Source organism: Electrona antarctica (genome assembly GCF_951216825.1).
Source record: "Electrona antarctica genome assembly, chromosome: 24".
In the NCBI taxonomy this organism is placed as follows: domain Eukaryota; kingdom Metazoa; phylum Chordata; class Actinopteri; order Myctophiformes; family Myctophidae; genus Electrona; species Electrona antarctica.
The window spans coordinates 22,932,332-22,960,219 of NC_136803.1; the positions used below are offsets into that span (position 1 = coordinate 22,932,332).

The 27,888-nt window shown below is 41.5% G+C and overlaps 1 protein-coding gene across 8 annotated transcripts; it reads left to right on the forward strand.

Moving 5' to 3' along the window:
• Positions 1 to 821: 821 nt before the first annotated feature.
• Positions 822 to 12,445, forward strand: LOC306917445 (uncharacterized protein). Of its 8 annotated transcripts, none has more exons than XR_013789174.1 (11): positions 822 to 1,013; positions 2,680 to 2,748; positions 3,427 to 3,768; positions 4,085 to 4,264; positions 4,552 to 4,678; positions 4,966 to 5,221; positions 6,109 to 6,284; positions 7,372 to 7,524; positions 8,091 to 8,332; positions 9,165 to 10,471; positions 10,878 to 12,445. XR_013789174.1 is itself a non-coding variant. In XM_079495671.1 (10 exons), the coding sequence occupies exons 2-10, from the start codon at positions 2,699 to 2,701 to the stop codon at positions 9,460 to 9,462; spliced, it is 1,824 nt and encodes a 607-aa protein (XP_079351797.1). In that variant the 5' UTR covers positions 822 to 999; positions 2,680 to 2,698; the 3' UTR covers positions 9,463 to 12,445. The 8 variants fall into 8 exon arrangements, 1 of the variants encoding a protein (XP_079351797.1); XR_013789175.1 differs by having other exon boundaries at positions 2,690 to 2,748; XR_013789176.1 differs by having other exon boundaries at positions 822 to 999; positions 2,677 to 2,748.
• Positions 12,446 to 27,888: the final 15,443 nt, after the last annotated feature.

Below are 27,888 nucleotides of genomic sequence, written 5' to 3' on the forward strand. Positions count from 1 at the left end.
AGCACTGTACATTAAAACGTGTTTTTGATAGAATTTGGCTGCTCGACTCATTTCTCCCTCAGACATGGTCATAGGCCTAGACATAGACAGTAGTGGAAAAAGTACTCAATTATATTTTACTCAAGTAAAAGTATCAATACTCTGTTTCAAGTGAAATTCCGGAATTCTAAATGTAGTTGAGAAAAAGTACAAAAGTATTGGCATCAAAATGTACTTGAAGTAGGCTACCAAAAAGTAAAATTATTCATTATGCAGCATGTCCCATTTCAAGTCGCATGGCGACAGTGAGCTTGTACAAATGTTGGCTGAAGTAGGCCTGCAATATTTTGATACGAGATGTACTGGAGACTGTGGAGTAGAAGTAAATGTTTTGGAAATTGGAAATACTGTAAAGTATAGGCCTACAAACAATACAACACAATAGGACAACAATACAACACAAGCAGCAACAAAGTGTGTTGCTGTGTGTCAGTGACGAATGACAATGTATAATGTAATATATTCATTCATACTGTATATTATTTATTATATTATATTCATTCATACTGTTTATTTACTATATAGGCCTAAGTGTTGGTGGAATGCATTCAAATATCTTACATTGACAGTCTGTCCTTGTCAATGTAGTCTCTGTCTTTTCTTTCTAGTTTATTTTATAGTTTAGGTCAGGACAATATAATTCTAGTCTATGCTATGCTGTTGCCCCTGACAACCGATTAGCCAATCACAGCGCGAGCGTCTCTTCCGGCTATAGGTTATTTTTCTTCTCCCGGCTATAGGATGCAGAGTGTTGATCGTGTTGATGTGATGTTTGTGGTCACGTGGCTGAAGTTTTGAAGAGGAGGAGAGAGAATCACCTGCGTGTCCGTCCGTCTGTCTGTCTGTCTGTCCGCACATATTGTCTAGTAAAAACAAACGGCAAGTTTATACACCGATGTGTGTTCATAATCATTTGTAGACGTCACACACCCACTACTGTCTGCTGGAGAGCTGCAACAGGTGATCAATTGCAGGTCGTTTTGTCCTCAAGATGTTTGTGTACACAAAATGAACATGCATTAGACCACATGATGTAGGCCTACATTTGAGAGGATTTGTATCTGGGACCCCCCCCCCCCCCCAACAAAATGTCTAGATTGGGGTTTATTTTGTTTATTTGTTAGCTTTGAGAGTGTAATTTGGTTCCCCCCACACCACCACCGGGGAGGATGCATGATTTGCAAATCAAACGTATATAGATATGTCTAGCTACTTAAGCTAAACTCTAACAATGTTATTGTTGTGCATTCATAATCTCTACAGTTATTTTGAATTATCTTCTCCACAAATAGCTGATGTTATGTACAAGCTTGTAGTTTGTGGATGGGCAAAACTCCCCATAATATGGATGCCAGTGTTCAGATGGACATCTTTATGCCTGGAGTAAATACTTGAAAGACCTTAGTTGCTTAGTCCTTTGTTTTGCCTTTCCTCCCAGGCCTATTGTTGACTTAATTAGTTCTATAAAAATAGAGGGTATGCACCATACCAGGAAGTAATGTGGAAATGCCTACTGAGTGGCAAACAACTACTTTCTGGCCTTGACAGCCCATACATCCAAACAGAAAAGTCATATTGCATTGATTGCATTAAATTACTTTAATCAACATTAAATTCACTTTGTCACTCACTTTGCCACTCGATCTGCCATTCACTTTATGCATGCGCATACCCTCTATTAAGACTAAACTCTACATATAGCTCTTTAATTCTACCAGTCTACAGGCCAGTAGCCATTGTGAAACCAACATTAGAATGTTCAGTTCTAAACCTTAATAGCCACCCTGAAAAGGCTTTTAGACACTCTGCATACAGTATGTTGCAGAAAACATCTTACATGTTTGCAGATTTGTTGATTAAATCAACTAAACGATTAATCAACCTGATTATTGCAACTATTAGTTGATGACAACCCTTGAAATCGTTTCATTGATTGAAGTATTTATTAACAGTATGCAGTGTACATTTCAAACGAAAACACAACTCGATACACAAACTGTTACTGTGGAACAGCTGGGTCCACCATTTTCAATTCATCAGAACATTTAGAGACGTACAAATATATACTTCTATATAAAAAAAGAATCACACCCGTGCGAAGTGAGGGGCGCTCTTATCTTATCTTATGTACATCATCCATTCATTGTCAATGGGAATTTAATCTTTATGTTGGACACAAATAGCAGATTTGCTCGTCTACATATGATGTAAATTCTCCATTCATTGTCAATGGGAATTTAATGTTTGTGTAAGACGAAAATCTACACTATAGCTGAATATAGGACAGGAAATCATCATATAAGGAGGTAAAAAGGGGAAAAAAAACATATACAGATAAGGTCCCCACACACCGAGCGCGTTTTTCGGATTTTTAGCAGAGTTTCCCCATCGGTTTTCCGAAAAACGCGTCCAGTGTGCAACCACCTTTAAGAGTAAAAGGGTAAAAGAGTTTACGGGAGCCAGTTTCAAATTGCAGCCGTCCATAGGTGCCCTTTGAGAGCGGTTTTGAAGGAGTCAAGGCATTCACATGTCTTAATGGCTGTTGGTAGGGCGTTCCACATTTTGGTGCCATAGGAGCTAAATTAATTTAGTCCCTTAACTCTGGTGCCCTAATCTAATGTTTTCTCTGCTCTCCAGCAGCAATCTACAGCGGTGGAAGATGGATCATGCGGTGGCAAGCGATCGCCCAGAGTCGGACGCAACTGGCGGGTAGGCCTGTCACAATTATTTCATAATAATCGTCTAATCGCAATTATTTGAGATAATCGCAATTATGTTTTTCATAATCGTCATAATCATCCATTTTTTAGAAAGCAGAAATAGCAGATCTACAAGCTTGTATAGTGGTGGAAATATACAATGATTACATGTCATTACTTTCTATGTATATTTAAGTTACTTGTCATATCAGCCCTGTGCAATTTTTTATTACGAAGCCTTAACGGCAATCTGAAATTGCATTTTGATTCATAACAAAGTTGCCAAAATGCCAAAAACACATTTGTGTGACAACCCATCGCCAATTTAAAGGTATATTCAGTGATTTGACTTAATCTAAATATCACTTATTTTTTCTTTTTTTCTTGATAATCCTCCCTACTATAGAGTGTGCTGACCATATAAGGAGTTCCTCCCTGTCCCCAGTGAGCCCCTGGGGTCAAAAAACCCTAGTTTCAGTTTTGGTGGCGGGTGGCAAAGCCTTCATCCAATCAGGATGAGAGGGGCCTTCCTCCAATCATGATTGAGTGGGGTGCACATGCTGTTGGCCTGTTGCACTTCCCCCCACTGTAGAGTGTGCATGTGCACATTTTGTTACCGGGGCGGACTGGGTGGTTCTCCAAATCACTCAAATCACTGAATGCTCCTTTAACTTTGTAATGGTGACAGCCCTACTACTGGTGGGAACCACGGCCGTGGCATGCGAGCCAGCCTCTGCCCCTCTTTCAGCACCTCATACTTCACCCTGCCCACCTTCGCCGCCGGCGAGGCCCCCCCTGCTCCGCCCACGGCAAACCTGGCGTCCTCGGCGCTCCCAGCGGAGGAGGAGAGGGGTGTGGTGAGACGAGGCTACCTGAGGAGGTGGGAAGAGCCCGCCAGGGCCTATTTTGTGCTGCGAGAGGGGAGTCACAGCGGTCCCGGCAGGCTGGAGAGTTACGCCAGCGAAGAGGAGTTTGTGGTGGCGCGGAGCTCCGCCTGTCACACTCTGCCGTGTGGACGCGGTAGCAAAAGGTGGGTCTAGATTCCTTAATGAATGGGAATTAAATTGACATGCGGACAATGCATATTAAATGCAATGTAAACACACCGGATTTAGCAAAAATGCTAATTCTCATCCGCAGTCCTGAGGCCGTAATTAAAAACCAAATAAACCGTAAGGGTACATTTGGTTTCATTAAGTTAACGATTTATAAGGGTCCATTTGGTTTCCAACTCTCCGTCATTTAGCTGGAGACCACCTGGCACCCCCTCAAGGCCCACTGGTGGCCAACGGAACCACTGGTTGAGAACCACTGACTTAAGGAGCTATCTTTCATGTTCCACACAGGGTGGTCGTTTACTTGTGCTGTTGTCTCGGAGTGACCAAGAGCGACAGTTGCCTGAATGGCCACACGGTGGCGCTATACGCCAGGGGTCAGACGGTGGTGCTGGTGGCCGAGGACCAAGACGACCAGTGCAAGTGGTACCTGGAGGTCAAGAGACTGGTGGATGAGGAGAGGAGGGGCGGGTAGGGCTGTCACCGTTACAGATGTAACCGGACGCTTAATTCTCAACACAAATAATTGCGATTTTGTGATTGTTGGCATCGACCATTGGAACATTATGAATACAAATTTAAATTCTGTTTGGCTTTAAGGCTTCGTTCACAAATGGCACAGGGGCCAGGGCAGATGACTTGAATATACACATTATTTTATATTTGTGTAAAAATGTAGAAATAGCGGAAATAGTTGATCTGCAAGCTTGTCGATCAACTATTTCTGTTATTTTTATTTTATAATAATTGTGACCTAGAAGCGGGCGTCAGGACAGCGGAGATGGCGAGGAGACGCCCAGTGGGCAGGGCGAGGGAGGAGGAGAGTCCTTTGACAGAGAGGATGATGGGTATTGCACCCTCACCTCCAACACCTTCTTCAAAGAGGTATGGGTCTCGTCTCTCTAAATCAAATAAACATAATGCCGGCTCTCTCTTTAAGGTGTGAAGACTTGCGGTCTGGGTCTCTCTTTAAATTGTTGGATTCCCATTGCTGCACGTTCCTCCAAACACAGCTGATTTTGATTACAGTTTTTGATCTCATTCAAGATGAGATCCAGACAAGTGTATTATTATACTCGATGTACATATTTACATGCCGGATACAGCTAAATGTATGTATGTTTATTCATTGCTACATCAAGAAAAGGTGCGGTCTGGGTCTCTCTTTTAAGGTGTGGTCAGTCAGTGTGAAGCCGTGCGGTCTGGGTCTGTCCATGTCCATGGCGGGTGACGCCTGCCTCTGCCTCTCTGCCACCTCCCTCGTCCTGTTGGAGGCCGACACTGCGGGCGGCGGTGGCTTGCCGTCGCTGACCTTCCCTCTGAGAAGCGTGCGGAACGTAGGACACAACGGCAGCTTCTTCTTCCTGGAGGTGGGCAGCTTGGCGCCGGTCGGACCCGGCAAGATCTGGCTGGAAGCCAGAGAACGAGGTAACGTGGCGAGAGTTATTTTTTCATGTCATGTTTGTGACTTGAATACATAACCCTAACCCTTTTTTTTGTGCTATCCTTTTAGACAAAGTGTTTGACTGTACTCTGTTGCGGTTTGCATTTCTGTCTAATTAAGTATTCAATCAATCAATCAAAAGACGAGATGGTTTCCATTCCGACTCGCCGCATTACTAACCCCGTCACTAGCCCTAACCGCACGCAGAAGCCACGTAGTCGGAATGGCGGTGCGTCGGAATGCCACTCTGTCCCCGGTTTCCGCCTCCCTCTGCTCTGGAAAGGGCGATATTCCTCCCTTGCACCCAAATAACTTGGCCAAACGTATTTACAGCAAAGCCAATAGAAGCCATATGAGATGAGGCCATTATTATACTTATTTGAATTCTGCTGAATCCCTCACTTTTTTGTGTTCAGAAATAGCAGATCTGCAAGCTCATAATGCATTGCAGTGGTGGTTAAAATAAAGTTATTTTTGTGTGTATCCTCCTTTCAACTGGTTTGCACTGAGAATATATTTGCAATCCCATAGTTGGAACGGTGGGGCGTTGCTATAGGAACCGGACCAATGTTAAAAGCTTCCGTAGGCCTCAAACATTATATAGACGGAGTATACGTTGGGGTACGTATATATACGGACCTGGGATATGACGCCACCTAGCGTCGGCGTCCTATACATACCTGGGAAAAAAACAGTTAAAATTAAATGTTCTCAAATTAGAAACATTACTCAAATCTAAGTCGTTCAAATTCATTTCGAGATTTAGCCCCTACATGTTTATATTTACTAAATATCTGGCACCAGTCGGGGTCTAGCCATTTCTCTGTGATATCATCTCCAACTCCGACTGTTTTGTTTCCCCCCCTGGCAGGCGATCCGGTGCAGGCCCAGCACATGCACGAGGCCGTCCGAGAGACCATGCGGGAGTTGCGCCTCCTTCCAGACTTCAGCCTGTCGCCCCCCACCTCCTCCTCCTCCTCCGGCCACGGCCAACCACAGAGCCGGCCGAGAGGCCAGCAGCCACTGGGCCAGACGAGGGGCCAGCCGGTAGGCCGCTCGCAATTATTACATCATCGTCTACTAGTCTAATCGCAATTATTTGTGGTAATCGCAATTATTCTTGCATTATCGTCAAATCGTTTCCATGTTGAAAGATGTCCATACACATTTTTAGACATTTTCCCCAAATTGCCGAAATAGTTGATCAGCAAGCTTACAACACGTTTACACAAGCATAAAATTATTACATTTGTCAGTCATTTCTTTGTATATTCAAGTCATTTGTTAAATCTGCCCTGTGCTATTTGTGATTACGAAGCCTAAAAGCCAATCAGAAATGTAAAATTCCATTCATGATGTTCCAAAGTTCGACGCCAAACAAAAAAACACAATTAAATGGTTAATTGCAATTATTTGTGTGAAAATTAAGCATCAACCTAAATTTGTAGCCTTACCAACTAAAGCTAAGATGAGAGAACATGTTACTCCACTTTTAGCCTCATTACATTGGCTCCCGGTTGTTTTCAGGATTGATTTTAAAATATTCTATAAAGCTGCCAATGGTCTTGCACCTTCCGGCTACTGGCCGGAAGGTGCCACTTCCACTGCTGACCTGTGCCTAAAATAATGGCAAATAAAAAACACGGGCCAACAGCCTGGAATATACTCCCACTACAGTTTAGACAGGCACCCTCTGTAGACATTTTAAACACAGCTCAAGTCCCACTAACCTGACTCCGCCAGATGGGGCAGCAGAGAGTACACTGGGTTCCCCCCTCCTGCTCCCATCTGGGAACTCTCAGGCAGACTTGATGCCTGGCCACAAAACGGCCTGGCCAATCAGCAGCAGCTAGAGGCGGGATAGCTGCTGCTGATTGGCCAGGCCGTTTGCTGCCCCATCTGGCGGAGTCAGGTTAAAGTCCCACCTCTTCACTCTTGCTTTTAGTTGAGTTTTTAAAACCTCTGTTCGTATTCATGTACTGTACTCTGCCTGATTTGCTGCCATTTTATGTTATTTACTATTGTTTTAATGCTATTTTACGTTTCAGTTTTTCCTCTTTTTTTGCCCTGTAAAGCGCTTTGCGCTGCATTTTATGTATTGTAAATAAAGTTTATTATTGTTTATTATTACCAGCCGGACCCCAACTGGAGCAGAGACGAGTCTGGTTACATGACGATGCTGTCCTCTCCTGTGTCCCCGCCGTTCCGATGCCCACCAGGGAGCCCGGCCTCCAGCAGCCCGTGCACGACGCCGGACGGTATCAGCCCGCACGGTAGACCCGGCCAGGTAGGCCGTGTCACATAATCATGACATAATCGTCTAATCTAATGGGGCGGCAGTGGCTCAGGGGTAGAGTGGCCTGTAGAGCGGCCGGAAGGTTCCCAGTTCGACCCCCGACCTGCGGGATCTACGGCCGATATCGACCCGGCCCAGAGTGATTCTGTACCGAGTCCGACATACTAAAACAAAAATACATTTCATGGATTCACCTGGGACGTATCCTCAGTGATGTATACCAAGGTCATCGGGGTTTCGGGTCTTCCAACATCATACCCCTCACTTGATCAAGTCCCGACTTGCGTCCCAGTAGCTACCCTCGATCAGTACCATTAGGGAAAAACCAGGGCCACACAATCCGTTCCTCCTGAACTCCTCTGCCGGGACTGGGAGGTACTATTCTGGCACGTGGAAGGACTAGGCTCTGTGATACAAAGAAATATGTCAGAAATATTGACAAAGAAATATGTCAATAAAAAAAGATTTTTGACATTTGTGAATCGATTAATTTGTCCATGTCCGCATCGCGATTAATCTATGAATCAATTTTGTTTTCCACACTACCCTACGGTCAGGCTGGAGGAGGCGGTGGCTACATGGTGATGTCACCGGGAAAGCTACGCGAGTTCGGCTCGGCGAAAGAACAACGCCACCCTTTCTCCGCTCGAGCTGCTGCTGCCGCCGCCGGCGGGGGGGAGGTGTACGTGATGATGCGGCTACAAGATGGCCGCCGCCTCTCGCAGTCCTCCGATGACGCCTACGTCTCCATGAAGAGCCCGCTGACGCCTCACTCTTCCCCCATGGCACTCTTTTCCAAGTAGGTCTTAGAACTCTTTTGACTCTGGTCGCCCCCTGCAGGGCTGCAGTAATTGGGTAATACCCAGTAATTGGGTAATACCCAATTGGGAATACCCAATTACTGAATGCCAAGTTGTTCGGCATGAGGAGACGCATATGTGTATCGACGTTTCATTGCCGACAGTCAAACGGTTCATGAGCTATGTGCGTTCAAAGTTAGCATTTTCAATTGAGTGCTATAGCGCCACCAATTTACAATTTAGGCATTTAGCAGACACTCTTAATCCAGAGCGATTTACATTAAGCAATAACAAAAAGCATGGCATACATCACATATATAAAAAGTAGTTATCATGAAACATGCGTAAGCTAAGAACGTAACAGTGGAGTATCTATGTAAACTATACATACTATACTATATTATATATTATACATGTGTGCTATATAAAGTGCTATGACTACATAAAATGCAATTCTAGTGCTGTCAACGTAACATGCTATAAGTCTGTTTAAAATACTATCTAAGTCTACATAAAGTGCTATATTTAAAATACTATCTAAGTCTACATAAAGTGCTATCTAAGGGGCTAGTGCTACGGGCCATGAGAAGAGGTGGGTTTTCAGACTACGACGGAAAACCCTTTGGCCAATGGTCATGGGCTTCGCATTATCACCGTTTGGCATGGCCCTCTACCATGTTGCAGAGTTTCGCGAAAATTGTATTTACTCTTTGAGAACCACTGGTTCTAAATGTTGGTCTCAATACATTTTGGGTGAATTGCCCAGCTCTACTGTGTGTTGCATTTCCATCGCTGTGATTAAGCACATTCACTGAACTTCCCTCTCTCTAGTGCCGGCAGCCACTGGGCTCCCCACCAATCCGATCGTCACACCGCCGAAAGCAGCCAACCAGTGAGTGGCGGTCGCTCGTCGCGCCTGGCCCAGGACCAGGAAGTGGTAGCCGGCCTCCAGCGAGCCAATGGTAGGCACATCGTCCCTGTACAGGCCACGCCCACTCCTGGTGCCAAGGAGGCTGTCTGTGTGTCTGGTGTGACCAGTCCATTCCGGTCTGGTCCGGAGCAGTCGACCGCTAGGAGGTACCGTCTCTCAGCCTGTCTGCCCTCCTGCCTGCAGGCCAGGGAACGCTAATTGGGTTTCCAGCCAGCCTAGTCATTGGTTATTATCATTTAAGCCGCTGTGTCACTCAGGGGCCCGAAATGGACCCTTAGGGTGGCTGCATGCTACCAATTTATGTCATAACCTACCGGTACTCACCTTTTAGGTGAAAGGGTGGTCGCCTAAATTGTGATTTTGAGTGCCAAGAATCAAAATCACCTTTTTGCATGCAGCCACCTTTACTCTTGAGTGTAAAAATGGGACTATGTTTTAATCAATAGGACCACAATCTTACAGTGTAAAATTCTCAGTGTTCATTTCATTCTCAGACTTGCATACCCGTAAGGGTCCATTTGGTTTCATTCATACACTCTCAGACTTGCATGCCCGTAAGTGTCCATTCGGTTCCATTTGTACACTCTTAGAGAGTTACAGACCCATAACGGTCCATTTGGACCCTGTGGTTCTCCCCCAACCCCATGTTGAGAACCAGTGATTTAACCAATGATATTACTCCTTCGACACATTCCCTCCTGATTACAGCCACACACTACCGCCCGAGTTGTACTTGGTTGTGTCTCGCACCCGACGTCTTTTCGTAAGAGAAAGCTCTTATTCCAAACAGACCTACCTGCTAACGTAAGCAGATTGTATCTCGGGTAACATTCCAAATGGACATTTTAAAGAAGTTCTTCACCCAACAAATGACTTATTTTCTATCGATGAACACGCCCCAATGAAGCCTTGAATTAATGGAGATTTATTTGTTTTTGTACCATGCCTGAGACAATATTTCTGATGACCAGGTCACTAGGTACACTATTCTGCAGCGTGACGGGGACCGATGCAAAGCCATGGTACAACTAGACCGCTATGAAGAGCAGGTTTTCACCCTTGATTATGACAATATTTGTCACTATGTTGTAGCTGCCTTCATCTCCATTAAGAAAAGAAAAACTCAGTAGGAGACTCAATTCGGTCTCGGTCATCAAAATGATAAAACAAACAAAAACCAAGGCTTATTGGGGTGTGTATATAGAGCGTCGCAGTCCCGCCTCCTACCCTGGACCAGGAAATGAAACCCAATGCATTTTCCTCATAGACATTTCTTAAAGTATTTATTTAAAGACGGTTACGCCGCGGACAAAGCCAACTCGAGTCGTGACAACTCATGACAACACAAACAATATTTTGGACCAAACAAATAATTAGAAAGAAGAAAAAAACGGCAGGTTACAACACTTTTTGTTGTTGTTTTTCTTCTTTGTAATTATTTGTTTGGTCCAAAATATTGTTTGTGTTGTCATGAGTTGTCACGACTCGAGTTGGCTTTGTCCGCGGCGTAACCGTCTTTAAATAAATACTTTAAGAAATGTCTATGGGAAAAATGCATTGGGTTTCATTTCCTGGTCCAGGGTAGGAAGCGGGACTGCGACGCTCTATAATAGTACATAGGAATTTTTTGGGGGTAACTACCCTTTTAAACGCATCGACTGGACTAACCTCATTACCAGCCTAGAATAAGTGAATGTGAATACGCAGGGCAATAAATCCTTTTAATAGGACTAAAGTCTAAAACAGTTTGTAATTTGACTGTGATTTGTGATTCTCTGGTGCACTATGTACATAGTTAACTCTTATTATGTGTGGCTCTTTTTTTTTACTACAAGTCTAACTCCCAAACCTGTTGAAGTTGATTTTTTTTTCTCCCTGTGTAGGAGGAACGTCGTAATCAAACAAACTCCTCAAAAAAATAGCTGATCTATAAGCTCGTAGTGCTATTTTTTTTTACCTCTGAGTTTTTGGGTTGGTACACATTCCTGAGCCAGGGCCCCTTGCCAGATTCGGGTTCTGAGAGCTTTTTTGCAGTATGAAACCGAGCCCCATGGCTGACGGAAACCAACCCGGAAACTGGGGGATAACCGTGTTTCACCACCACGGTTCGCTTGGTTCCTGCGATGTGGAAAGAGCCGTTGGGTCGGAGATGGGTTCCAATTCCTTCTGCGCAGGGACAAATTAGCCATTGGGCCAGTGGGGCCGTGGCCCAGGGGCCCTTGGCTCTCAGGGGCCCTTCAGAGAAACTGGACTGCGCTGTAATAGATTTGACGCCCTGAAAAGGGCTCCTGGGGCCCTTCATTGGCCATTGATTTAGTTAAATGTAGGTCAAAAAGATGATAAAAACACGGAAAATCACGAAAATGTCGCGCGCACGCGTGCTATGGGGGCCCTGCAAAACGTACCGGCCCAGGGGCCCTCGTGGGGGTTAATCCGTCCCTGCTTCTGCGTACAAGTTGATTTAGAGACCAGAATTAGGCCATGGTGTGGTGTCACCGTGCCAGTGTTTATGTAAATAAAGGTTAAAGCACAATGTTCACTTTGATAGAGGTTTTATTTAGTGACTGTAATTACTTTGTGATGTAAAAAAAGATAGAAAGGGCTGGAATGTGTCTTGTTGGACTGTTTATAATCTCGTTGCTGTCGTGTGGAAGTCCTTGTATGTCCAACTACAAAACCGTCACATTTCAGGAAATATTTTCCAATGGAACCAATGTAGTGTTTATATAAGCTCTTGTTAATAACTTTTTATTGGTTAAACGTATACAATCCACAGACACTCTTATCTAGTGAAAATTGGCGGCCAAAGCCTCAGTTGTGCGTGGTTGCGTGCCATTGCGTGCCAGCGTCGTGTTCTGTAAATAGCAGATCTACAAGCTCACAACGCGTCACGAACGTGATGCGTTGTGAGCTTGAAGAAGTGCTATTTACATTTACGGCATGCATCAAATATATCACCAAGCTTTATGTGGTGTGTGTAAGTGGGCTGTTACTTGTAATATGGACATACAAGGTTTATGCATATGACATCAGCGATATTGCCAAAGTAGAGCCATGTTATCAGGTCCTGAGAGGTGTATGTATTGCTCTTTACTGTTAACTCTGAAGGAGTCTTGTTTTGTTCTGGGAAAAAAAAAAAAGTATCTTCAGAAGAATAAAGTTGTTGTTGATTTGCATGTCATTATCGTTTCAGTGTTGATTTAATGTCGTTTTTTATACTTCGAATTGTTTGGGATGGCGGGGGTGTAAGGGCCCACTCACACGTTCCCAACAAAGCTAAATTAATTCAAAACTAAATTTGATTCACAATTAAATAGTCGCCTAGTCGCAATTATTTCAGATAATCGTGTTTTATATACTTTCAAACATTAAAAAAATCACACCCGTGTGAACTGAGTGGTGTAAGGTCTTATATAGACTGATCAGCTGTGGTCTGACGTAATGTCTGACGTAATGAAATCACACCCGTGTGAACTGGGTGACCATAGCAACCATGCTCATTTTTTGGTACGAACAGACAGACAGACAGACAAACAGACAGACAGACACGTAAACTAACAAAGCCAGTTGTAGGAGTGGTTTACACCACTCAACAAAGCCAGTTGTAGGAGTGGTTTACACCACTCAACAAAGCCAGTTGTAGGAGTGGTTTACACCACTCAAAAAAGAAAATCACTCGTGTGAAGTTTATCTTATTTTAAAAACTAAACAAACATTAAAGTCCATAGACTTGGCTGCCGTATGACGTAATCTTCAAAAGCCACGCATTGGAGGGGCTAGCGCCATTCAAAGCGAGTGGAAATAGCCGAGTGTAAAGCTTTGAAACAGAGGAGCTCCTCCTGTACAATGGTCAGTAGTGCTGGTCAGCAAAGAGGTGGAGTTGGACCTCACCACACGTTGAGAGTGCGTTGTAACAGGCTGGACGGACGTCGGGCGGTGTTTAAAGGGAATTCCACACCAGATAAAGATGTCGGGATAATAAATAAACAAAGGGGCGAGATTCTAAAAAAAAGTATTGTGTAAAAGAAAATCACACTTGTGTGAAGTGAGGGGCGCTCTTATCAGACATCAGCCAATCAAATAATGGCATTCCGTGCTACAAACACAAATGCACACAAAGCTGTGCATAGGATGGTAAAAACTAAAAAGGCAAGATACCGTAGATGTTATATACACCCAAAATACTTGACTTACGGTATGTATGAAATACATATATGCGTCATACGCAGTGGTGTAAAGTAACTAAGTACATTTACTTATACTGTACTTAAGTACAGTTTTGAGGTATTTGTACTTTATTGAGTATTTCCAAGTTCTAATACTTTTACTTCTCTCCACTACATCTCAGAGCCAGAATTTTTACTTTTACTCCACTACAATTATTTGAAAACTTTAGTTACTAGTTACTTTGGAGATTTTCATTTTGATTAGAAAACATACATTAACCACTTCAACAACCCTATACATTTTGGCCATTTGAAAGTAGCAGATCTACAAGCTCACAATGTGTCGCGATGTGATGCATTGTGAGCTTGTAGATCGGCTATTTTCAAAAGATTTCGTGCACATTTTGAACTTGTGAAATGGTCCATTCTGCAATATGAGTACTTTTACTTTGAGTACTTTAAGTAAATTTTGATGCTGATACTTTTGTACTTTTACTTGAGTACATTTTTAATACAGGACTTTTACCTTTAACAGAGTAGTTCTACATTGCAGTAATTTTACTTAACTACCCCAAAAATATAGTCTACATTTAACCACTACTCTTGATTGATTGATTGATTGATTGAAATATTTATTAACAGTTTGCAGAATTACAGTACATTTCAAGCACAAACTCAATACAAAGACTGTTAACTGTGAGTGGACGACCCAATTAAGCATTACACTTGTTTACAAGAGGGTCCACCATGTTCAATTCATCAAAACTCTTAACGTAAAACTGCATAATGAAATCATCATATAAATATAACAGAATTTGTAATATTGTAGCATTGTGGCCATAATAACTCCCTCTTCTGAGGGAGCTATTATGGCCGGGTGGTTGTTGCCTGACTGATGAACTGATGGGTTCCATCCTGGCTTGGGGTGAAGCACTTCTAGGCCGATGGTGCATGAAATGTTACAATGGTAATATGTTGTATAACAATGAGTAATGGTAACATTTAATGAATAAAATGATAAAATCAACGGGGATGTAGGCCTATTTGATTTTTTCTTAACAACTTGCACCACAGCAAATTTATTCTGGGGGAACATTCACCAAAAGTAGCTGATCTACAAGCTCACAAGCTGTCACAAGCTGATGATCTTGGCTCACCAAATCCGCCCCAAATCAACCTCACTTGGCTTTAGTGGAACAGAATAAACATGCTGTATAGACCAGGATTTAACAAGCCTGTTTTTGGTTTAAATGCTGGATTAGTTAATCCAAGTTTTGTGAAACAGGCCCCTGGTGCAGAGCTGACCCAAATGCAGGTACTGAACACAGCACAACACTGACACCTGCTGGACACAATGGGACACAACATTTATTGCATGCAGATGGTTGATGGGTAACAAGACAACTCACCCTTTTTTCCCCTCCAAGTGAGTTGTCCGGACATCTCACCCCGAACGTCCGGACAACTCACCAGGAGTGAGATGTCTTCACTTTCGGGGGTGAGATGTCTTCACTTTCGGCCACTTTCGGGGTGAGTTGTCTTCACTTTCGGGATGAGTTGTCTGACTGAATATGTAGCTCTTTTATATACTTAATACTTAATATACTCCTTAATATAACCTAGATTCATTCAACCTTATCTTCCTGAATTACGGCATAGATCCATTTTTCTTGATTTCTCTGTGTGTGTGTGTGTGTGTGTGTGTGTGTGTGTGTGTGTGTGTGTGTGTGTGTGTGTGTGTGTGTGTGTGTGTGTGTGTGTGTGTGTGTGTTAAACTTCTGAAGAAATGTGTAAAACTGTGTTGGCAAATTGGCCATAAATATGTTAATAATACCTGAACCCCTCCTAATTTGTTTACTCCAGATGGCTGAATGGTTATAGCCTATAAGGTCACTTGTAATCTCTCAATATTGCTTTGCTATTCTGATGTAATTCAGTCAGTATAAGTAGGCCTATTAGAACTGTGATTGATTGATCATGCGTGCGTTGGGAGTGCAGTCTTAACACGAGGCCTGCCGGGAACATAGGAATTTTAAAACGTAGAATCTTGTGGCCTGCCACAAACGGAAAAGCCGTTTTAACAGCGATGTATTAATTAATGCATGTTTTAATACGATCGTATCGATTTCTACCGTCAGTTAGCTTTGTTATGCTTCTGACACAATGGGCGCGGCCATTTTGAAAATGCGCGCGCATCCACTTACATTGCCGGCTCTGGTTTCAGACGGCTTTATCTCACAGAAGCGACATTGCAGAGGACGCTTTGTCCCAGACAAGCGTTTTCAACGGCCTGTAGCAGGCGCTGTGATACTCGCGGTCAGCTTTTTCCACCGCCGAGCGAGACAACAACAACCGGTCATGATACCACACACAGCAGCTTTTCACAGGAACAATGCGATTACGGATATTTGGATCTTCAAAGTAAGTGTTACGCGCGATAAAACCTTGGCAATACGCAATCGAGGGATTAATGAATGGCGGCAGGCAGACGGTTAATTAGCAACTTTGTACAGCCTTTGAAGCGCAAACATTATCCACAAACGATCCCCCCCCCCCCTCAATGCTGCATAGAGAGTGAGAGAGAGAGAGACGCTCTACTCCTTACTTACAACAGTGTTTCACCGGATTTTACTGTTAAATAAATAAATAATTAGCGCGTGACTGCGCACGTCTGTAGGAACCGATAGTTAGATCCGAAATTGAATTAGGCCTACTGTAATGGGTGCCACGGAAAGTACAGACAACTCACCCCGCAATGTCAGAAAGTGAAGACAACTCACCGGGGTGAGTTGTCCGGACTTTCGGGGTGAGCTGTCCGTCCTTTCTCGCCCAACTCGCCCCAGCGGAAAGTACAGACAACTCACCCCGACATGTCAGAAAGTGAAGACAACTCACCGGGGTGAGTTATCCAGTATTCGTAGTATGTATATGAAATACATGCACTGTATGTAATATCACAGCCATCCTAGGACTAGGATCTATTCCAGGTGCAGGATAGGATCCAGGTGCACACCGAAAATGATTTAGAAATGAAAGCAGAGTGATTCACTGCTTAATCTTTCTCTTTTTCAAGACTGTGGCGCTGCTTTAATTATCTTAAATCAGTCAGTTAGACCAGTGGTTCTCAACAGGCTGTGAACCCTCCCAAAACAATCATATTTGAACTGCCCCCCCCCCCCCCCCTGCTGATCTACAAGCTTACAGCGCATTGTGTTGCAAGCCGTTTTGAGCTTGTAGATCAGCTATTTTCACAATTTTTGCCTCTTTCTTATATTATTTGACAATTTGGCCAATGTTTGACAAGCTTTCATTTAATTTATTTTCTTTTAAAGTTATTAAAAGTCCTTAAATTGTCGCTTTACTGTAATCTGGGGACCCCCTTAAAAGCATGTGGTGACCCCTCTGAGTGAACCACTGAGTTAGATGTTAGTCTTGTTTTGGTTGATTGACATCTCACTGACAGGCCTGTCTGTCACAATTATGATATACTGTAATCGCCATCGTAATGCATGTTATCACGATGTAAACCATGATGGTTAGCCACAGCAATACAGAATATATGTGTGTGAATGAGAGGAACCCAAGTGGAACAGTGATGTTACAGGGAGTAAGACGTAAAGATGGTGGAGGACTTTAAAGGGGAAAACCACCCATTTTCAACATTTGACTATGTCATTAATATACCTTAGAGCTGTTGTGTGGAAATAATAAAAAAGTCCCCCCCATTCTGTGTTTCCTAGAACTGTAATTATGAAAAAAATCATTAACATGGTGAAACACATCTTGATGACATCATCAAGATGTGTTTCACCATGTTAATGATTTTTTTCAGACCTCTAGTTCTAGGAAACACTGAATGGGGGAACTTTTTTATTATTTCCACACAACAGCTCTAAGGTACATTAATGACATAAAATGTTGAAAATGAGTGGAATGCCCCTTTAAGTACTAAAGGTGAAAGGTTTTCGGTGAAGAGGTGACCACCGAAAACTACAACATGACGTCACGCCATGGTGGTCACTGCTCACACAACAGTTCTCTCTGTTTTTACTCTGTTTTAACCACCGATTCAGTGGGCACATCTTCAACGAAAACTGAACTATGAATAGGCCTTTATAGGGTCAACATTTCAGAGCAATGGAGAGTGTGGAAAAGAGGTGAAGAAACGAGAGCACGTACAGAGGAGGGATAGTGCGATGGTTTGGACACGTACAGAGGAGGGATAGTGAGATGGTTTGGACAAATTTATGTCTGTAAAACAGTGAGTTAAATGTATCCCTCAGCTTACACCCAGACACAATGCAGGGTCTAACTAACTAACTATGTAGTTAAAGAAGAACTGTGACTGAACAGCCAGCATGGTGGCTCAGTGTGATACGACACTGTCTACATTCAGAAGGTTGTGGGTTTGAGTCTTCCTGGGTCTTTATTCTGAACCTAGTTTTGAAGACTTTGCTCCAGAAACCACACTTAAAAGCCCTAAAGAAATGTGTGTAATGTGTGGAGGTGCCGTAGGCAAGCGAGTTCTGGTGTGGCTCCCTAGGGTAGGTGACCAAGTACCGATGTACATGGCCAAAGCAGGTTCAAGGCCAGCCGGGTACCGAAGCGTAACCAAGCACCGAAGCCAATACTCATCGATGTACTCTGTTACCCTGGGTCTACTGGGATGCAGTACAGTGGGGCCGGGGGGTGTTTAGCCCCCTGGTGTTTCCACACAGTGAAATTGGGGGTTTATGGTGAAATAAATGACACCTATCTGAACTTGTATAATGACAATCAGGTGATGTCACTTCCTGAACTGCACTCCTCCTCACAGTTTAATGTTGCTGACAGTGACAGCTGTGCTTTTCTCAAACTAAACTTATTTATGCAGCCAGTAGATGAATAAGATGATGTTCACACACTGGGGGGAAATTGTCTCCATGTCTTGTGTAATGTGTTAAATCCACACTCTGGTTTAAACTAAGCAGAATTGTCTCCGTAATTGTATTTGACTTCCCTCCCCTGGTTGCACTAAATAATGTTGGCACACATGTGTGGTGACTGTGGCTCAGGAGGTAGAGCAGGTTGTCCAATGATCCATTGGTCGGTGGTTTGAATCCGGCTCCTCCTGTCTACATGTCAAAGTGTCCTTGGGCAAGACACTGAACCCCTAATTGCTCCCAATGTGCTGGTTGGTGCCTTGCATGGCTTCTGCTGCAATCCGTATGAATGTGTGTGAATGGGTGAATGTAATGCACTATGACTTGTAAAGCGCCTTGGTTAAAGTCTATTTCAGTTGCTTCACAATGTAATTTTTGACGTGGCCCACATTCAACACACATGGCTTTTCCATTAAATAAACTTGGGAAAATAAATAGTTAAAACTATATATATATTTTCATTTTGGTAACTCCAAAATATCCCCCACTCCTATAATCACACAATACCATTACCTAAACCCCTACCATATGTATGCACCCTCAACACATACATTAGAGTTAGCAATTCATTATAGTCCACTCCAACCGGAACTAATAAAAGGGGTGCGTATACCCGAAGGGAACTCTTTTGCCCGAACACTAGTACTACACACCCACTGTGGAAGGAGGATGAGAACCTTTTAAGGCTTTTATTACTCTATGATGAGAACAGACAGAGGTACGCTTAGACATCAGAGATTTACATTCCTTCTTCACAAGTCTTACCATTATGCTGTACTGTTTAATCGTAAACTAATGTGCCTTATCTGTTCATTTAGGTGTATGATGAGATCGGCACGTCCGCACCTTCAAAGAAATACAGACAACTCGGCGTCCCCCCTGCATAACTCTGAGCTGCCTGCACCCCCCTTAGTTTCAATAAATGCATTTGTTACATTCTGTCTTTGTTTACTCTATACCGGTCCATACCTATGCTATGCAGAGCTGTGTTAGGTAGCCACCGTTGGTTACAGTCATGCACATAAGGCCCATAAGACAATGAAAATTAAATGTGATCCAAAGTCCAGAGAATAATTTCCTTATTTCACAGTTTATAATTTCACTGAAATTGCTTTAATTGTAGAGTTGTAGCAGCCGACTCTAAAATTGATGACCGCTTGTCCTTGTGGCAAGTTTTAATTGCTAAATGTAATACATGGTTTCAAGCGCCAGAGGGTAGCATTGGCTACCTTTACCATACTGTGTGGCATTTGTTTAGGTGCTATATTACATTATATCGGCAATTCGGCATTATATAATATACTGGTAGGCTATTATAATATTGGTACTTGGTCCCTTCCATATATTCGCTGAAAATGGCAGATCAGATGTAGGCTCAAATGTTTGTTTCTCCTGTTTAGACATGTAAGTAGGCTAAGGCAAGCACATATTTTGTTAAACACTGTAATGATTATATTTGGGTTATTTATGCTGTAAATTGAATTGTATTTCTGTGGTTTAGGTTAAAATAAAGTCCAAAACACCAACCCTGTTGCTGTGGGCTAGTCACATGACAACTCCAGAAAGCAGGATGTAATTCGTTTGATTGAGAACATGCAGGCTCAGAAATGTTTGTTTCAGGATCAGAAATGTTTGTTTGTTTAAATTGTTTCTCCTGTTAGACATTATCAGTAAGTACATATGTTGTTAAACACCTTAGTAATTATTCAATGATTATATTTGGGTTATTTACGCTGTAAATCTAATTGTATTTCTGCTGTAAATGGGTAAACTGGCCTTAGTTGGGCTCCTTATAGGCTACACTTAATCCTATAGGTATCGATCTCTATGATGAGTAACCTGCTGGAAGTGAAACATAACTTAAAAAGTATGTTATAAATACAGTACACTTGTTTGCCTTCTACCCTTGTAAAAGAAAACAGTCATCATAATTATCATTAGCCTACTAATAATTTCATGATGTAGCCTACAGTATGCTTATTTTTGAGTGGTGTAAACCACTCCTACAACTGGCTTTGTTAGTTTATGTGTCTGTCTGTCTGTCTGTCTGTACCAAAAAATGAGCACGGTTGCTATGGTCACCCAGTTCACACGGGTGTGATTTTTCTAATTCAATTGAACCTTTTTCAATGAAATCCTGCCAACATCACATGTAGAAAGGTGTCACTTTTTAAAATTCCTACATTAACATCGGAATAGTATATGAAGTTATGATATACTATGTCATTAAGTTGTAAAAAACTATAGTTAGTATTTAGTACAGTGCTCTATAGTTAAAAAAAAGAAAGGCATACAATGTCACAATGTGTTATTCTTGTTAGCCTAAATTGTTCACAGCACAGATGTTTTGATTGGTGTTTGTTGAAATAAATACATGAAATGTAAGTGGTTGGATTCAATTTTCATCCCGGGTCACTCAGACAGAATGCAGTTCACAATATGGGTCTCAGCCTATAATTGATTATTAATTTGATATTTGTCATACTATGACAAATATAAATCCGCCTTCTTTTAATGTAAAGTCTGAAATGAGTATACAGCAAAAGTAATGTATCAAACAAGTACATTTATATTTCTGGTCGATTAAAAATGCTATAGTTTTTATTAAACAAGAACATTTATATTTCTGGTTGATTAAAAGTGCTATAGTTTTTGTCATCTAAAACTAAGAAAAGAGAGATGCCAATAACTGGTATGCAATGAATGACATTACTAAGGCAAACTAAACATCTAAACATCAGCTCAATGAAAGCGTAAATGTGGGTAACAGAATGACATTTTTTCCCACAGATGGTTTTAAACAATAGTCTAAATCTCAGTTTAGTCATGAACCCTGATCATCAGGGGGTATATCTGTAGATTCATGTCATTCTGTCAGGGGTAGAGGTGTCTGAGGTGGATGTTCATCCCTTGACCTGTCACCTCTCCCTTCAACCTTAAATACAACCTCCAAATTCTTATTAGTGTGAAAAGCCGAGTGGCGCAAGAGAAAAGCTGAGGTTTCACAAGCTGAAGGTGGTGGGTTTGAATCTTGCTCAGGGTAAACCTTCAATTTCTGGCTTTTTAAGGCGAAGAGTGCCGAGGAACCCCGCCTCCCTGCTCACGCTCTCTTTTGGCTCCGGTAGAAGAGGGAGGATCATCTTTTTAGGAGCCCGCCTCTAGAGGAATGATCTTTTTTTGGGAGCCTGCCTCCTTGGGGAGGAGCTTAATTAATTTACATATTATGCAAAGCAGCATTTTTTATTTAATGATTTCACATTAGGTTGAGTTGTTGCTATTTATTTTATTTTTTAGGTTTGAGTTTTCTTGTTTTTAGTTGGCTTTTGTTTTTTTTATGTTTGAGGGTTTATGTTTTTAGTGGGCATTTATGTTTTGTTTGAGGTTTGAGGGTTTTTGTTTTTAGTTGGCATTTTTGTTTTGTGTGAGGTTTGAACCTATGACGTTTGGTTTATGAAGCCTATTTTTTATCTATTGAGCCACTCTGGCATGTAAGCTATAATCGGGAATGTAATACTTAACCCACATTCGAGAATTTAGATGGACAGTGAAAATGTGAGGTTTGAACACTGTACCTCCGGTTTCTAAGTTCCAGATTTATCTCTTGAGCCATACTGGGATGTTGGATATATCGGCAGATGTCTTACTTGACCCACCTTTCAGAAATTAGATGAACAGTGAAAATGTGAGGTTTGAACACTGCACCTCCGGTTTCTAAGTTCCAGATTTATCTCTTGAGCCATACTGGGATGTTGGATATATCGGCAGATGTCTTACTTGACCCACCTTTCAGAAATTAGATGAACAGTGAAAATGTGAGGTTTGAACACTGCACCTCCGGTTTCTAAGTTCCAGATTTATCTCTTGAGCCATACTGGGATGTTGGATATATCGGCAGATGTCTTACTTGACCCACCTTTCAGAAATTAGATGAACAGTGAAAATGTGAGGTTTGAACACTGCACCTCCGGTTTCTAAGTTCCAGATTTATCTCTTGAGCCATACTGGGATGTTGGATATATCGGCAGATGTCTTACTTGACCCACCTTTCAGAAATTAGATGAACAGTGAAAATGTGAGGTTTGAACACTGCACCTCCGGTTTCTAAGTTCCAGATTTATCTCTTGAGCCATACTGGGATGTTGGATATATCGGCATACGTCTTACTTGACCCACCTTTCAGAAATTAGATGAACAGTGAAAATGTGAGGTTTGAACATTGCACCTCCGGTTTCTAAGTTCCAGATTTATCTCTTGAGCCATATTGGGATGTTAGATATATCGGCAAACGTCTTACTTAACCCACCTTTCAGAAATTAGATGGACTGAAAATTTGAGGTTTGAACACTATTATTATTTTTGTTGTTGTTGATTGAGTTGCTTTTGAACCTTAGTAGAACCTTCAGTTTATAAACCTTTTTTTATTGAGTTGCTTTTGAACCTTAGTAGAACCTTCAGTTTATAAACCTTTTTTTATTGAGTTGCTTTTGAGTTTTGAACCTTAGTAGAACCTTCAGTTTATAAACCTTTTTTTATTGAGTTGCTTTTGCGTTTTGAACCTTAGTAGAACCCTCAGTTTATAAACCTTTTTTTATTGAGTTGCTTTTGAGTTTTGAACCTTAGTAGAACCTTCAGTTTATAAACCTTTTTTTATTGAGTTGCTTTTGAGTTTTGAACTTAGAACCTTCAGTTTATAAACCCCGGACATTATTACCTGTGCCACGCTGGCACAGAAAATTCAAGTGAGAACGAGCTACTTAACCCCGTAATATCAAGTATATTGGTATCAAACAGGTCAAATTTCCTCCTAGAAGAGGTGATATGAACACACTTCTTAATGTAGTGGGAGTCAAAAGTCCAATATCCTGGTCAATACGATCATGTCATTATTATGATAGGCCTCGTAAGAGAACGGTTGAGGACCTTCTGTTTGCAAGGCCTGTATCTTAACCACTGTTCCACGGCTCATGGAGAATTCATCCTCTTGCACGCTCTTCAGTGAAAGATAGATAAAGGTGCAAGAGTAGGGTAAATGTTGGAAAGATGTCATTGCTGGATTTGAACCAGGAACCTTCTGATTATAAGGCTGATATCTTAACCACTGTTCCACTGTGGTTTATGCTGAAAGAGCTCTCTTGTGTTCTCTTCACTGAAAGATTAGATAAATGTGCAAGACAGCTACAAAAAGTTAGAAATATTTGCATTCTGTATTTGAACCAGGAACCTTCTGGTTGAAATTCCTATATCTTAACCTCTGCACCACCATGGTTCATGCATTTCAGGTTTCATGCTCTTCAGTGAAAGATTAGATAAAGGTGAAAGCCAGGTAAAAGAGAAAACGCCTTGCTGTTTTCAAACCCATAACAATCAAGGCCTGTATCTTAACGACTGCTCCACTATTATTCATACTTTAATTGTTCTCTTTCACACTATTCACAACTGAAGTTGTAATGCACTGATGCAACGATTTTGAAGTTTTGAACACAGAACCTTCTGTTTGGAAGTCCCATAACTTAACAACTGCACCACCAGGACTCACACTGAGTTTGCTCTATTGCATGCTTTTCAGTGAAAGATCAGATATGGTAAAAGTTGGAAAATGTCTTTGCTGGACTTGAACCAGGAAACTTCTAGTCACAAGGCCTGTATCTTCACCACTGCACCATCATGGTTCACACAGAACATTCATGCTCTTGCACACTCTTCACTGAAAGATTAGATCAAGATGCAGGAGTGAGGTAAAAGTTGGAACAAATGGCTGTGCTGGATTTGAACCAGTAAACATTTACCCTACTCTTGCATCTTTATCTATCTTTCACTGAAGAGCGTGCAAGAGGATGAATTCTCCATGAGCCGTGGAACAGTGGTTAAGATACAGGACTTGCAAACAGAAGGTCCTCAACCGTTCTCTTACGAGGCCTATCATAATAATGACATGATCGTATTGACCAGGATATTGGACTTTTGACTCCCACTACATTAAGAAGTGTGTTCATATCACCTCTTCTAGGAGGAAATTTGACCTGTTTGATACCAATATACTTGATATTACGGGGTTAAGTAGCTCGTTCTCACTTGACTTTTCTGTGCCAGCGTGGCACAGGTAATAATGTCCGGGGTTTATAAACTGAAGGTTCTAAGTTCAAAACTCAAAAGCAACTCAATAAAAAAAGGTTTATAAACTGAAGGTTCTACTAAGGTTCAAAACTCAAAAGCAACTCAATAAAAAAAGGTTTATAAACTGAAGGTTCTACTAAGGTTCAAAACTCAAAAGCAACTCAATAAAAAAAGGTTTATAAACTGAAGGTTCTACTAAGGTTCAAAAGCAACTCAATAAAAAAAGGTTTATAAACTGAAGGTTCTACTAAGGTTCAAAACTCAAGAGCAACTCAATAAAAAAAGGTTTATAAACTGAAGGTTCTACTAAGGTTCAAAAGCAACTCAATCAACAACAACAAAAATAATAATAGTGTTCAAACCTCAAATTTTCACTGTCCATCTAATTTCTGAAAGGTGGGTTAAGTAAGACGTTTGCCGATATATCTAAAATCCCAATATGGCTCAAGAGATAAATCTGGAACTTAGAAACCGGAGGTGCAGTGTTCAAACCTCACATTTTCACTGTTCATCTAATTTCTGAAAGATGGGTCAAGTAAGACGTCTGCCGATATATCCAACATCCCAGTATGGCTCTAGAGATAAATCTGGAACTTAGAAACCGGAGGTGCTGTGTTCAAACCTTAGATTTTCACTGTTCATCTAATTTCTGAAAGGTGGGTCAAGTAAGACATCTGCCGATATATCCAACATCCCAGTATGGCTCAAGAGATAAATCTGGAACTTAGAAACCAGAGGTGCAGTGTTCAAACCTCACATTTTCACTGTTCATCTAATTTCTGAAAGGTGGGTCAAGTAAGACGTTTGCCGATATATCCAACATCCCAGTATGGCTCAAGAGATAAATCTGGAACTTAGAAACCGGAGGTGCAGTGTTCAAACCTCACATTTTCACTGTTCATCTAATTTCTGAAAGGTGGGTCAAGTAAGACATCTGCCGATATATCCAACATCCCAGTATGGCTCAAGAGATAAATCTGGAACTTAGAAACCGGAGGTGCAGTGTTCAAACCTCACATTTTCACTGTTCATCTAATTTCTGAAAGGTGGGTCAAGTAAGACGTATGCCGATATATCCAACATCCCAGTATGGCTCAAGAGATAAATCTGGAACTTAGAAACCGGAGGTGCAGTGTTCAAACCTCACGTTTTCACTGTTCATCTAATTTCTGAAAGGTGGGTCAAGTAAGACGTTTGCCGATATATCCATCATCCCAGTATGGCTCAAGAGATAAATCTGGAACTTAGAAACCGGAGGTGCTGTGTTCAAACCTTAGATTTTCACTGTTCATCTAATTTCTGAAAGGTGGGTCAAGTAAGACATCTGCCGATATATCCAACATCCCAGTATGGCTCAAGAGATAAATCTGGAACTTAGAAACCAGAGGTGCAGTGTTCAAACCTCACATTTTCACTGTTCATCTAATTTCTGAAAGGTGGGTCAAGTAAGACGTTTGCCGATATATCCAACATCCCAGTATGGCTCAAGAGATAAATCTGGAACTTAGAAACCGGAGGTGCAGTGTTCAAACCTCACATTTTCACTGTTCATCTAATTTCTGAAAGGTGGGTCAAGTAAGACATCTGCCGATATATCCAACATCCCAGTATGGCTCAAGAGATAAATCTGGAACTTAGAAACCGGAGGTGCAGTGTTCAAACCTCACATTTTCACTGTTCATCTAATTTCTGAAAGGTGGGTCAAGTAAGACGTATGCCGATATATCCAACATCCCAGTATGGCTCAAGAGATAAATCTGGAACTTAGAAACCGGAGGTGCAGTGTTCAAACCTCACGTTTTCACTGTTCATCTAATTTCTGAAAGGTGGGTCAAGTAAGACGTTTGCCGATATATCCATCATCCCAGTATGGCTCAAGAGATAAATCTGGAACTTAGAAACCAGAGGTGCAGTGTTCAAACCTCACATTTTCACTGTCCATCTAAATTCTCGAATGTGGGTTAAGTATTACATTCCCGATTATAGCTTACATGCCAGAGTGGCTCAATAGATAAAAAATAGGCTACTTAAACCTAACGTCATAGGTTCAAACCTCACACAAAACAAAATGTCAACTAAAAACAAAAACCCTCAAACCTCAAACAAAACAAAAATGCCCACTAAAAACATAAACCCTCAAACCTCAAAAAAACAAAAGCCAACTAAAAACAAGAAAACTCAAACCTAAAAAATAAAATAAATAGCAACAACTCAACCTAATGTGAAATCATTAAATAAAAAATGCTGCTTTGCATAATATGTAAATTAATTAAGCTCCTCCCCAAGGAGGCAGGCTCCCAAAAAAAGATCATCCCTCTAGAGGCGGGCTCCCTAAAAAGATGCTCCTCCCTCTTCTACCGGAGCCAAAAGAGAGCGTGAGGAGGGAGGCGGGCTTCCTCGGCACTCTTCGCCTTAAAAAGCCAGAAATTGAAGGTTTACCCTGAGCAAGATTCAAACCCACCACCTTCAGCTTGTGAAACCTCAGCTTTTCTCTTGCGCCACTCGGCTTTTCACACTAATAAGAATTTGGAGGTTGTATTTAAGGTTGAAGGGAGAGGTGACAGGTCAAGGGATGAACATCCACCTCAGACACCTCTAACCCTGACAGAATGACATGAATCTACAGATATACCCCCTGATGATCAGGGTTCATGACTAAACTGAGATTTAGACTATTGTTTAAAACCATCTGTGGAAAAAAATTTCATTCTGTTACCCACATTTACGCTTTCATTGAGCTGATGTTTAGATGTTTAGTTTGCCTTAGTAATGTCATTCATTGCATACCAGTTATTGGCATCTCTCTTTTCTTAGTTTTAGATGACAAAAACTATAGCACTTTTAATCAACCAGAAATATAAATGTTCTTGTTTAATAAAAACTATAGCATTTTTAATCGACCAGAAATATAAATGTACTTGTTTGATACATTACTTTTGCTGTATACTCATTTCAGACTTTACATTAAAGAAGGCGGATTTATATTTGTCATAGTATGACAAATATCAAATTAATAATCAATTATAGGCTGAGACCCATATTGTGAACTGCATTCTGTCTGAGTGACCCGGGATGAAAATTGAATCCAACCACTTACATTTCATGTATTTATTTCAACAAACACCAATCAAAACATCTGTGCTGTGAACAATTTAGGCTAACAAGAATAACACATTGTGACATTGTATGCCTTTCTTTTTTTTAACTATAGAGCACTGTACTAAATACTAACTATAGTTTTTTACAACTTAATGACATAGTATATCATAACTTCATATACTATTCCGATGTCAATGTAGGAATTTTAAAAAGTGACACCTTTCTGCATGTGATGTTGGCAGGATTTCATTGAAAAGGTTCAATTGAATTAGAAAAATCACACCCGTGTGAACTGGGTGACCATAGCAACCGTGCTCATTTTT